Genomic DNA, 13,512 nt, shown 5'->3' with positions numbered 1-13,512 from the left:
CTTTCGGTTTTGTTGATCTTCTATTTGCTATCTTAATAATTTCTAATCATTTTACTTTCTACTTTGGATTTACTCTGTTCTAGTGCTGGATTCTTGCTTAGCTCAGTTTTCAGGTTCTTTTTAAAAACCATGAACATGCCAGGTGCAGTGGAGTATGCCTGTAATCACTGCAGCCTGGGAGGCTAAGGCAGGAGGATCATGATTTCAAAACCATCTTCAGCAACTTAGTGAAGCCCTAAGCAACTCTGCGAGACCCTGTCTCTAAAATATAAAAAGTGCTGTGGATGTGGCTCAGTGGTTATGCGCCCTTGGGTTAGATCCCTGGACCAAAAAACAAAAACAAAAAACACGATTTAAGGCTCTAAATTTCCTCTTGTGTTTTATTATGTTAGATCCAAAGTCTGAAAATACAGTATTTTCATTATCATTTAGTTATGTTTTCAAATTTTCATCATAACTCTCCCTTCCTTTCCCTTGGAGACAAGGTCTCACTATGTTGTTGGCTGGCCTCAAGCTATCCTCCTGCCTCAGCCTCCTGAGCAGGTGGGAAAAAGCTGTGAACTTTTTCACATGGCTCATTTCTTCTTTGATTCAGGGGCTATTTGGAAGTGTTTAAAAAAATTTCTAGAAACTTTTATAACATTTTGTTATTCATGTTTAATTTTAATCTCTGGTAAGACCAAGCCTGTTAATTATCTTCTTAAATCCTCAATGTATTTGCTCTGATAGCTTTTTTTGGGTACCAGGGATTGAACCCAGAGACACTTAATCACTGAGCCACATGCTCAGCCCTTTTTAAGACTCTGTCTCACTAAGCTGCTGAGATTGTCTTTGAACTTTTGATCATTCTGTCTTAGCCTCCCAAGCTGCAAGGATTACAGATGTGAATCATATGCCTGGTTCTATGATAGATTTTTTTAGTAGGAACAATGATAATATTCTGAAAATAACTATTTTTCAATCACTCAACTGTATACAATTGTTTAGCTTGTTATAGAATTCTCTCATCCCACTGTCTTTTAATTATCTTGTGTTCTCAAAGCCAGAGGTTAGCTTAAGTTTGTTCTTTTACAGGTTGTCTTTTTTTTTTTCTGATTACTTTATTTTCATGCATTGAGACAGGGATTTATTCAGTTTATCTTGCTTAAGGCCTTTCCCTCTTGAATTAAGTATTCATGCCTATTCTCAGTCATTATCTTTTCTGTCATTAGATGTTTGTTGGACCGACTCAGTCAGTTCTTAACTCGTATTTTCTTACTTCTGTTAAGTACTCCTTGCTTTTTCAAATTTGCCTTGTCCTTTTTTATAGTGTCATGATCCTTCCTTTTGTTTCAACTTCCCATTATCTGTCCTTAATTATCTGAAATATATTTATTTTACAGTTTTTATCTGTTCTTGATTTTTAAAAAAAATCAGAAGTGGCTAATTCACGTTTGCTTTTTCTATGTGTCTATTCTTCCTCACGGTGAATTGCTTCCTTCAAAGTTTATAAATTTGGATGGTGAACTTACCTTTAGACTTCTATCCATGGGAAATCTTGTGTGGCTTGGTTTTTCTGATTGCATGACGACTTCCAGATAGAGTTTACATAGCTCAATGTCTAAGCTTAGGGATATTCCTTTATGCTGTTGTTGTATAAGACTACATGACAGCAGGCTTGTCATTTTTATTTCTCAGAGAATACCTTTCCTTTTCATACACGCCCCATTAGAAAAAGACAAACTTCAGTTTCCTGTACCAATAAGCATGTTTTCCCCTTTACTCCACTCTTCATTTCCAGATGACATAAGCTTCCACATTCTCAGCTTTACTCCAAGAACACTTGCTTACGAATTTGTGCAGGCCTAAGGCCTCATCTTCTTAATCTGTTGTGATGACCCAAGTTCCCTGTTTTCCTGAACTGGAAATTACTGCACTGCTCCCCAGCTCAATGTTACCACATCAATTTATAGGTTTCGTTACTCTTCTGGTGTTTAGTTATTCATTATTTCTTATTTTGATCTGTAATTCTTTAATTCTGATTTTTCCTTCCTGTCTTACATATTACCTTTAAATCGAGTATATTAGTTCCACCATTTTTTGTATGTTTGTGGTACTGGGGATTGAACCTGGAGGCACTCTACCATTGAGCGACATGCCCAGTCCTCCTTTTTTCTTTTTTTTTTTTTGTGGTACTGGAGGTTGAACTCAGGGGCACTTGACCACTAAGGCACATCCCCAGTCCTAGTTTGTATTTTATTTAGAGACAGGGTCTCACTGAGTTGCTTAACCCCTCGTTTTTGCTTCAATTTCTTCTGTCATATTTATTTTGTGATTCCTAAAATTATTTTATCAGCATTTTTAGGTGTTTTATAGCAGGAAGCCACATTCTGTTATATTAAAAGTCAACCACAAAACAAACTTAAATTTCTACTGAGCTGTAATCATAGTTGAGAAAAGGCTTCGTTCTACTCAATGTTTCAAAAAAGTAACATTTGAAAATGTTAAACTTACCTTGTCTCTGACTTACAGGCTTCCATGTTATCAGGACAGAGATTCCAAAGCCTTGTTAACTCCTCACTACGAAACAAACATAATTTTTTATGGATACCATCCTCATATGTGTTAAAACTAATCATAAAAACAACACAATGTAAACAGTGCATATTTGGGTGAGAGTATGAGTTACTCCTCCATAAATTTGGGGTATTTAACAAATTTTAAATATGGATTTAACATATTTAATGATAATCATATAATCATTTTTTTCTGAAAATATTCAAGCACAATGAAAAGCAATGACTAGTTAACTGGAAGATAAGAGAACTCAAGTATTCAGGTTTTTTGCAACAACTAGAAATGAGCTGCATTCATCCAAACAATTCTATTTTCTGTGACAGGGAAATAATGGCATGGTCTAGAGCCAAGAAGTTTGGAAGATGGAGACAAAATAAAGGCTTAGCTAGTACGTGAACACACACATAATGGTTATTCTACAGAATGACAGGGTCTGGTTTGCTTTAGTCATCTACATGACTAAATTCATATTATATTTGGATGCAACAAATTGGAAAGTTCTTGTAATAATATTTTCAAAATATAAAAATAATTAAGAACACTCCATGGGCTGGGGATATAGCTCAGTTGGTAGAATGCTTGCTTTGCATGCACAAGGCATGCACGAGGCCCTGGATTCAATCTCCAGCACCACACACACACACACAAAAAAAAAAAAAAAAAAAAAAATAAAAAATAAAAAAGAATACTCCATATGTGAAAACAAATTAACCTACTTTCCCATCAGAATTTTCTTATTGGGTCCTTTCCCTAGAAAGTCCTCTGGGGCTGTTCTTTTCCGTACCACTCTCATGGGCTTGGTATCTGTTGTTCTACGATGAAGAAAACATACACTATTTTTGGAATTACAATTAGATGGTAGAAGTGGAACTCTAACGTAAAAGGAAATTTAGGACTGAGAGTTTGCCTCAGGAGTAGAGTGCTTGCCTAGTATGCACAAGGCCCTGTGTTCAATTGCAAGCAACACACACACACACACACACACACACACACAAGAAAATTAAGTCGTTTTTCTTCTAAACAAAATGAAAATTTGTGTTATGATAGAACACATTCATCAGACACAACAAAAATGCCATGCAACAGGACAAATTACAAGAAGGAGATACATATGGCATTTTTTCATATTTAATGAAGATCAATTTGTTCTGAGAATTTAAGAAATAAAGCAAAATAGACTGTATTCTATCTATAGAGTTTAACTTATATTTTTATATGAAATACATATATACCTACCTTACATGATATACTACAATTCTTTCAAATGCCTTTCTCATAATTCTTGAGTGTATATATATATATATATATATATATATATATATATTTACCTTTCTTTCACAAAACTTGGGCAGCCTTCATTTTTCCATGAGTTCCAATTTTCTTCAGTGTTTAAAATATGCTGGGAAAAACAAGGAAATTATATTTATGTAATAGAATCATTTGAAATCATATTTGGCGCAAAAAAAAATCCTATATAAATATAAAACACATACCTCTACCATCTTTGAAAATCTTTCTCCATCGGGGGGGTTTTCAGATAGTAGCTGTGATTAGAAAGAATATACTAAGCTTTCAACAACTTTCTGCATCAGAGAAGTGGTTTGTAGGCAGAGAACCAAGAAGTGTTTGTGGTCTTGTACCTGAGCTTAACTTTATCCTTATTTTCCTATTTGGGGCTGAAACAAAGAAAATTCTAAATTTCCATTTTTTTCAATCATGAGTTTTTTGCGTGTTGGACTTACTTGATAGACTGATTTTGTAGTATCTTCAATCCAGAGTGATTGCTCATCAGTTAAAACATAGTTTGAACTAGGGAACAAAACAATAAAAGCATGCTTGAGTTATATAGCAAAGTATATATCCAATTTTAGTCTTGTTTATGGTCTTGGAAAAAAAAAACATGGTGTGTACTCATTTAATCATATTGTAAACAGTGTCAAAAATTATAAAAATAAGAAGTGACATAAGAGAAAATTCTTACACTTCAGCCTCAAGAGGACTAGAATTGAAGACATGAAGGTATATAAGAAAGAATAACATTAACAGATCGGATTAGAAAACCTGAGGCAATATAACGTAATCCTACATATGATGGACATTCATGTAGGCATGCCATTTCAAATTAACTCAAAATAAAATGAATAAAAGACAGAAAACCTTAGAAAAGATTTCAGGCAAACACAAATTGTTAACAACTGCCATTTACTGAGCTCTTACTGTACACAAGGTGCTCTATAGTCATCTAAGTAATATTGATTGAGTGCTTGCACCAAAGCTTGAATTAAAACCTAGACCTGACCCCAAACCCTTGATCTTTCTATATTATATCAAGCCTCCAAAATAGAAGGGTAAGAAATAATATTTTTGAGTATCTACTATGTGTGACCTTAAAATTACAATTCTGAAAGTGCTGCACTGAAGCTAGCAAGTGATGTCACGTCTTTTATGCAATGAATACCACACTGCTTTGTATATTTAACAAGTGGGTTCCACTTCAGTTACAAACAGAACAAGAGGAAATAGTCTGCCCTGGATGAAGGGCTTTAGACAGGAGAAATCCTTATGAGGCTTTGTGAAACCCCAAAGAAATTGGAACTCGTCTTTGCTTCAAGACTTTGTTTCTTTCGGGTCTAATGTGAGAGAGGTCTTCCTGGCTTAGATTGCAAATTAGCTTGGGACGAGTTCTGAGTTCTGAGAGAGAGGGAGACTTGGAAGTCTAGAGAGAGACCTCTACCTTCTAAAACCTCCTGTGAAGGCATGAAACTTGGCACAAGAGACTACATGAACAGCAGATATATTTAGTACCTATTCTTCAAAAGAATATCCTACATATAAAAGCTCCCAACTGGTTGTATATCTGCTGCAACAGACATGTTTAAGGGATATAGCCTTCATGCATAGGGCACAACACATATGAAAAATACTATAAGCAGGTTCTTTTCTAAGCTGCTTTTTTATAAATCCTTTACTACCCTTATAAACTTACCTTTTGAATTTGACCTGTCCCTTGAGATACTGGAATAAAATGAGATACTGCAACAGGATATGTCGTCGAAAGTTACTGTCACTCAGTTGTAAATCCATCAACTACTCAAAAAACAAGCACACACACAAAACAACACATTAAAATCAAGTTTTTTCCCAAAAGTATAGGCTTTGTGACTATAGAAATGGAAGATTCCAATTCAATTAAAAATATTTCTTGTGAACTCAGTTTGTGTGAGGTGTTACTGCATAAGCCCAAGACATAACAAAGTTTCATTTAGATTACTTGATCATTTTATGCTATGAGAGACTCATGCTGGTGAATAACAATATTCTATTGGTGACCCTGACATCAGGATAAAATATGGCAGAAATATAAAGTAAAAGAATGGCTGCACATATAAGAAATAATGGCTAAAGGGGAGGCCTATATAGGTAAACAGCATAATATCAAGGGCACCATTCATTTTTGCAGCCCTACAAAGTACCTAAACCAGAGGCGGTACTCAGTCATAAGCAGGAAGGAATTAGAGGTGAAAATCATCTGTGGATTAAATGGGCTTTCTTAGATTTTAGACAAAATTGCTTCATACTTGGATTTTCACAGAATGCAGACCAGAAAGGACTTGAAGGTCATTAATGAGGAAACTCTTCTTCAACAACCCTGCCATCTAGCTGGTTCTACTGCAAAAATTACCTCCAGTGGTGAAGAAAAGTTATTCTGATTATGTCCTTACGGCACTGAAGGAAGCTGAAGACTATCTAGAAAATCACGTCAATTCTGCCTTTCTGACCCACAGTAACAATGAATAACCAGAAGACAGCTGAAAGCCTGAGTGACTGTTTTCCAGTTCAATGTCTCCCATTCACTGGCTAAGCTTCACATGGTATGTTTCCATCTGTTAATGCAGCCCATCATGTACTAGCCTTTTACTTACTAGCCCATGTCTTCAACAACAACAACGTGTGTGTGTGTGTGTGTGTGTGTGTGTGTGTGTGTGTGTGTATGATCAGCCTTCTAATCAGCTTTCCCTCACTTTAGGAACTGAATTTGTTTGTTGTTTATCATATTGACTCTTCCATCCCAAACAGGCAAATGTGAATGGTGTGCCATCAGCTTTCCTTTCTTTCTAATCCTGGGTGACTTTACTCTCTTCAAGACTGGTTTTTAGTTCCTGGACCTCAACCCTCAACCCCACTGACAGGCCACAAGTTAGACCTGGTCATCACTCACAGCTGCCCCAGCTCTAAAATCTTGATCTCACGATCCTGTCTCATTACAACTTCCTGTCCTTCCCATCTCTTTCACTCAGTAGCTCACAATATATCTTATTGAGACCTAAGTCCATTGAGCTATTCCCTATCTGTAAGTCCCATCCTATTTTTTTTAAATACCTTTATTTATTTTTATGTGGTGCTGAGAATCGAACCCAGTGCCTTACATATGCTAGGCAAGTACTCTACCACTGAGCTACAACCCCAGTTCCTCATCCAATTTTTATTATAATGCAATTTTAGTGTAGATAATTATTCCTAAAGGGCTAAATAGTAACTATTTTTATGCTTTCTGGGCCAAGAAGCATATTATATATATAAACATATAAAACATACAAAAAGAAAGAAAAACAATCAGTGGCCAGATCTGGCTGTGAGATGTTAGTGTGCCAAAACTTCATGATTTCTTTCTTCACCATTTCCTGCCAACTTCCTCAACATTCCTATCCCACAGTTCTTCAGTGACATCTGCTGAGCACACAACAAACTTGGATAAACCGACTGTGGGTCACCTTCTCTATACTAACCCTAAGGGAAGGAGCCTGAGAGAAGAAGATACCATATCATGTCACTCTGCAGAAAGTGCTGCTGCTCTGTTGTCTCCAACTTCAACGTCTTGTCTCTCCTCAGAGTCTGTCTTTATTCTATAAGGCTATTCTCTCTCGTTTTTCACGGCAACTATTTTAAATCATTCTAGTTACCAAAAACACTTACTACCCTTCATCTTTTAGTAGATAACAACTTCTGCTTTCAATGAGTAGAAAAATTCATTAAATTGAGTTATTTAATTTCTTGGCTCCAAAACTACATATCTACTATAACCACACCTTTGTTCCCTCATTTCTTTCTGTCACATCTTCATGGCTAAGGCAATCCCTTCATTCCAATGGTAAGAACTGAGTTCCATCATTGTAAACTACCGTGCTTGATGTATTTCCTGCCCATCCGTTCCAAGGACTCCTTTTCATTAAATAGCTTCCAGGATACCCACATTTTCACTGTGCCCTCCTTTTAACAGAAAACCTTCTTGAAAAACAAAACGAAACAAAACAAAAAACAGCTACACTATTTCCAACCTGCTCCCCATCCCCTGAAAGTGTTTCTGTCAAGATCACCAATGACTTATTTCACTTACAGTCCTCATCCTACTGGGTATGCTTGGCTTCCATTGAGTTCATGATTTTCTATTTTTTTCCTCTGCTCTCACTGGCTACTGTTCACAGTTGTCTTCTCTTGAGACTCTCCTCCTTTCCTTCTCCATTAAATGCCAGTTTTCTTCTTTGGTTTAATGCTTTCTTTCTTCTCTTTCTGATCTACACTCTCCTCCCTCACTGATCTCATGTACTCTACAGCTTTAATTACCACTTTGAATTATAAAATCTATATCTCAACCTAGATCCCCTTCCAGATTAGTATACTTAATAAGCTACACCTCTACTTGAATGTTCAGTTGATCAAATTTCCACTTGAATGTTCAATTGATCAAATTTCATGAACAAAATAAAATACATCAATTCTGCTCACAAAGCCTGTTCTCCTACAGGGTTCATTCAATGATAGGCATCACTAGGAAGGCTTCCTGGAGGAGACAGCATCTAAACTACAAACAGTAGCAGCAAACCTAAAGCTGGAGTGTATGTGGGAAGAAAGAAACAAGAGGAAGGAGAAAACAGATGCCAAGGCAAGGGCAACACTGGCCCAACTGAAGAACCTAAGCAGTTCAGTAGTCTGGAGGGAAGATGTGAACTCCTTGGCTTGAGGAGATGAACCAAAGTGACTAGGCACTGTTTACTGTCTATCTTTGTCTTGAAGTCCCCTCTACCACATTTATATTTCATTTTGGAAGATACTTTTTCTTGATGGAAACAGTGGATTAAAAATCACGGATCAGAAAAGACACTAAATCACAGGTCTTGCATGTCTTAGCTCAGGCCTCAGCCTTCCTGATATTATTCTAAGCCTAAAAAGGCCTATGCTATTAGTTTTGGTCATTCTTACAGTTTGTCAATTTTACATGTAAACAATACTCCTGGTCAAATTAAAGCCAAGTATGAAATCTCCCATTTCTATCAATCTAACACAAAATACTTTAAAAATCTATGCCAGAAAAATATTTAGAGCATTTCATATTAAAATCTGCTATCATTAATGTATCATCTGAAATCACTTAATTTTTTAAAATTATAAAATGTTGAAAAGGTTTCAAATATTTCAAATGCTCGATAAAAGATATAGTTAAGTAATTCAACACTCATATACCATTACCCAGTTAGATATCAAAACTTAACATTTTACTTGTTGCTCATTCGTTTAAGAAAGAGATTACAGAAACCATCGACACTCTATAACCTCCCTGCTTAATATTTCCCTCCCTTCCTCTACTATGGTAACCACTACATCATGTATTTGGTGGTTAGGATTCTTATGCATATTTTATATTAGGTATACAGATGTTAGCATCTATAAAAATATATAAGTGTATTTTGCACGTTTTCAAACTCTATACTACATCTGTGATACTACAATTTGCTGTTTCCACAATATTAGGTTTGAAATTTAATCACATTAATACATATAGCTCTAGTTCAGGGATTAGCAAGTTTTTTCCATTAAAGATCAATTAGTAAATGGTTTAACTTTTGTGGACTGTATGGTTTCTGTCACAACTATTCACCTCTGCTCACAGTGCAAAAGCAGGCACAATATGTAAATGATGAGCAAAATCATGTTTCAAAAAGACTTATTTACAAATAAGTCAGATTTGCCAATTACTGTTCTAGTTCACCCATTTTCAGTACTTTATAGCACTGAAATGTATAAATTTATTACCTAGTCTCCTGCTATGAACATTTAGGTTGTTCCAAAGTTTTCAGTTACAAACACATCATTTACCTACAATGGTAGTGAGTTTTATGTATTTCTTTGTGTATGTGTTTGATTCTCAAGTGGTTGTTAACTAGGAACAAAAGTTTTAACTTCACTAGTTATTATGAAGTTGCTATGCAAATGTTTGACTCAATTTACACTTCAACAGCAGATTAAAGATCTCATTTTCCTATAACTTTGCCAATAGCACTGATTATTAGGCTGTTTTTAATGGTTGCCAATTTGGTAAGTTTGAAATGATTATCTAATTATTTATTTCCACTACAGAAGTTTAGCATCTCTCATAAGCTTATTAGTTATTCAAATAATTTTTATACCTGTAAATTGCTTATTCATATCTTTCCAGTTTTCCATTTGGTTGTATTCTGTTTATCAATGGGCTATTATGAATATTAATCTTTTTCAGTTATTTAGGTGGCAAATCTCTCCCCCTTGTCTGGCTATCTGCACTCTATATGGTATTTTATACTCTTGAATATTAAATTGATCTTCTCCCTATGATCTGTGCTTTTTGTAGCTCAAGAAGTATTTCCCTACTCTAAACTTGCACGTTTCATATTTCCTAATAAATATTTGTTTCTCTCATTCAGACATCAAGTAACCTGGAATTGGTCTTCGTGCATATATTAAGTTATGGACTGAATTTTTCCTGAAGAATAATGAGTTGTCAAGCAACATTATTCATCCTTTCTTCATTCATTTATAATATTATCTCTTTTGTGTATCAAGTTTTTCTATAATATGGGCTTTCTACTGTTCCAGTTTTATTTTTTCTTATTTATAGCTCTGAATAATTACCTTATTGTCTTAATTAACTATTGCTTTATGGGCCTTAAAATGACAGGGCATGTGTTCCCACCTTATTCAACTTTTTCTTACTCTTGGCTCTTTGCTTCTCCATGAAAACTTTTAAGATCAACTTCCTGAATTCCCTGGGGAAATCCCTTTGGGTAGTGATCCAAAATACATTGAGTTTATGGATAAATCGGGGAAAAGCAGCATTTCTATATACAAATGTAGTTATATCTTTCCATCTTTCTGATTTCTCTATGAAGATTACTTTTAGGTATTGGCTTTCACTGCTCTTTTGAATAACATTTTTGTAAGTGATTACTGTTTTATAGGAATAGTACTGATTTTTCTCTTGTAACCTTGCCCAAGTCTTGTTAGTCATTACAGTTTGTTGGTTCTCTTGAATTTTCTCTGTAGACAATTACATTGTCTTCAAATAGGGACAGTTTGGTTTTTTTCCTTTCAAATCCTTACATGTTTAAGTCCAATCCTTACAACTTTTATTTCTTTCTTGATTTTTCTTATTAAAATGGCTAGGTCCTCCAGTATAAAGTGCTGAACAGAAATATGATTAGTAAATCTCCATCTCTTGTTCTTGAATTTAGTGGAAACATTTAAAAAATGTTCATTATTATGTATGATGTTTGCCATAAGGTTTTTAATCAATCTCATTATCAACTTCAAGAAAATTCCCTTCCACTTCTTAGTTGTGTCATGAATGTTAGATTTTATTCAATTTCCTTGGCTTTTAACTGAGATTATCATATAGCCCTTTAAAATCTTTAATTTTTTGTTAATTTGGTATCACAGTGATCTTTCTAATACTGAACCCAAACTTCATAGTCTTAGGATAAATCTCTGTAGTCCCATTTGAACAAAACACAAAAACCCAACTACTTCACTTGATTTGTTGAGTTTTAAAAAACTTCCTTTCTTCACTCTATAAATGGGTTGACATGTACACTTTTTTCTTATTTGGTCCTTATTGGGGTTTTAAAAGTTAAAATCATTAAATAAACTAGGTCATTTCTCTTGTTTTTCAAATTTCTGAAAATTTTAATATATAATAAGAGTTACTTATTCTTTGAAGTGCTGATAATATGTGCCTAAAAACTTCTGGGCCTGGTATCATTTAAAAGGTGCCATTTTAGCTGGGCACAGTGGTACATGCCTATAATCCCAGTGGCTCAGGAGGCTGAGGCAGGAGGATCGTGAGTTCAAAGCCAGCCTTGGCAACTTAGCAATGCCCTAAGCAACTCAGTGAGACCCTGTCTCTACATAAAATACAAAAAAAAAAAAAAAAAAGGGTGGGGGGAGTGGGGGTGTGGCTCAGTGGTTAAGTGCCCCTGGGTTCAATCCCAGGTATCAAAAAAAAAAAAAAAAAAAAAAAAAAAGCCATTTTTACAATTATTCTTTAATGATTATTCACTTGTTCAAGTTTTCTATATGAGTTTGGTGATACATTTTATAGTTTCTTTGTTCTATCATTAATTTATGCTCTTATTATGATATTGTTTTATTTTCTTGAGGTTTATTCTGTCCTTTCTCTTAGTTTCTTTTAAACTTCAGAGTTTTACAGTATTGCACTAAAGGAACAGCAGGATGGTCATACAATTTTTCTCTCTCATTCAGTTTTGAAAATCTGAAGTACTTACAAATTCTTAAGAATACCTTTACCACCAGATTAAAACCGTAAGCATAATATAACCAATTTCTTAATAAGTAATGTCTTACATATAAAAACACATTTAAAATAGCTTTAAAGGCATTCTTCACAAGTAATTCAGTATATATTTTTATATCATGTTCACTTATGCTTAAGAATTAAAGCAAGGGGGCTGGGATTGTGGCTTAGTGATAGAGTGCTTGCCCAGCATGCGTGAGGCCCTGGGTTCGATCCTAGGCACCACATAAAAATAAGTAAATAAATGGACTAAGGACAGTCAGTAATTAATACAATCATTTGGAAGATTATGGCTGTTCCTTAAGGAGTCAAGTTTAAACCTGTCAACACCAAAGGTAATCATTTTATATAATTTATACATAATTCCATTTAAATTCTTTATTCAAATATAACATACGAATGAAAACAGTCTTTCCACAAGCAAAAATGTGGAAACATTTAAAAAACAAGGAGTCATTTTTTAAAGTAACTTATCAGATTTCATAGGTTATTCTTGGAACAGGATCTTGCTGGATAGAATCCCCTCATTTGGTGGCTGTTGCATGCACTTAACTGCACCATCTAGTGCCTTGATTTGAATACCTGATTTGTCACTCCTTCATGAAATAATTTCCCCTTTATATTTCACTTTATTTGTAACCCTCATATCTGATGTATAATACTTTCCTGTACTTATAATTTTGGTAAACATTTATAATAGATTCAGAGTTTATATTGAGTTAATTCCTAGGGAATAGTTTTGTTTCCATATTTGTCTCTTTTAAACTATTTTTTAATAGCCTTAATTTTAAGTTCTAATTTAAGTTACACTGTGGCCAAAGAATATGTCTCATATGCTTTGTTATCTTTAAAATTTGCTGAAACTTCCTTTATAACCTAGTCCATAGTCAAATTTTGTGAAAATTCCATATATACAAAAAGAAAGTGTTAACTCTAATTGCTTTTGTATAGGTTTCCACATATACTATATCACACTTATTACTTTTATTGTGTAAATCTTTGATATACCAAACTAATTTTTAGTATCCCTGATTCATTAGTTTGTGATGGAAGCCCTTAAGACATCCTACTAAAACTGTGAATGTCAGTGTCTCATAACTTTACAGCTTTTTGCTTAATATGCTTTCAGGATATATTTTTAAAGTATATATAAATTCACTATATCTTCTTGGTCATGCATTTTTTTATTATGTAGCTTTTTAATTCTATTTATGCTTTTTGCTATACATTCTTTGGTATTTAGGTAGCTCTCTTTTTAAATAGTATTAATTAGCTTGGCATGGCTCTTTCCCACCTGCTATTTCAATTTTTTAATAACTTCTTAGGTATATATT

At 34.3% G+C, this 13,512-nt stretch overlaps 1 protein-coding gene across 1 annotated transcript in view; it reads right to left on the bottom strand.

The window, feature by feature from the left end:
* Nucleotides 1–13,512, bottom strand: part of THOC1 (THO complex subunit 1) — a 50,363-nt gene that overhangs the window by 10,787 nt on the left and 26,064 nt on the right. The window contains exons 12-17 of the mRNA XM_081263164.1: nt 5,543–5,643; nt 4,299–4,365; nt 4,050–4,100; nt 3,885–3,955; nt 3,273–3,368; nt 2,494–2,559 (exon numbers count right to left, since the gene is read on the bottom strand). Coding sequence (XP_081119290.1) covers nt 2,494–2,559; nt 3,273–3,368; nt 3,885–3,955; nt 4,050–4,100; nt 4,299–4,365; nt 5,543–5,643 — 452 coding nt within the window. The remainder of the gene's footprint in view (nt 1–2,493; nt 2,560–3,272; nt 3,369–3,884; nt 3,956–4,049; nt 4,101–4,298; nt 4,366–5,542; nt 5,644–13,512) is intronic.

This window comes from Spermophilus citellus (assembly GCF_964194105.1).
Source record: "Spermophilus citellus genome assembly, chromosome: 12".
Lineage (NCBI taxonomy): Eukaryota > Metazoa > Chordata > Mammalia > Rodentia > Sciuridae > Spermophilus > Spermophilus citellus.
This window is presented reverse-complemented; position numbering and strand designations above follow the sequence as displayed.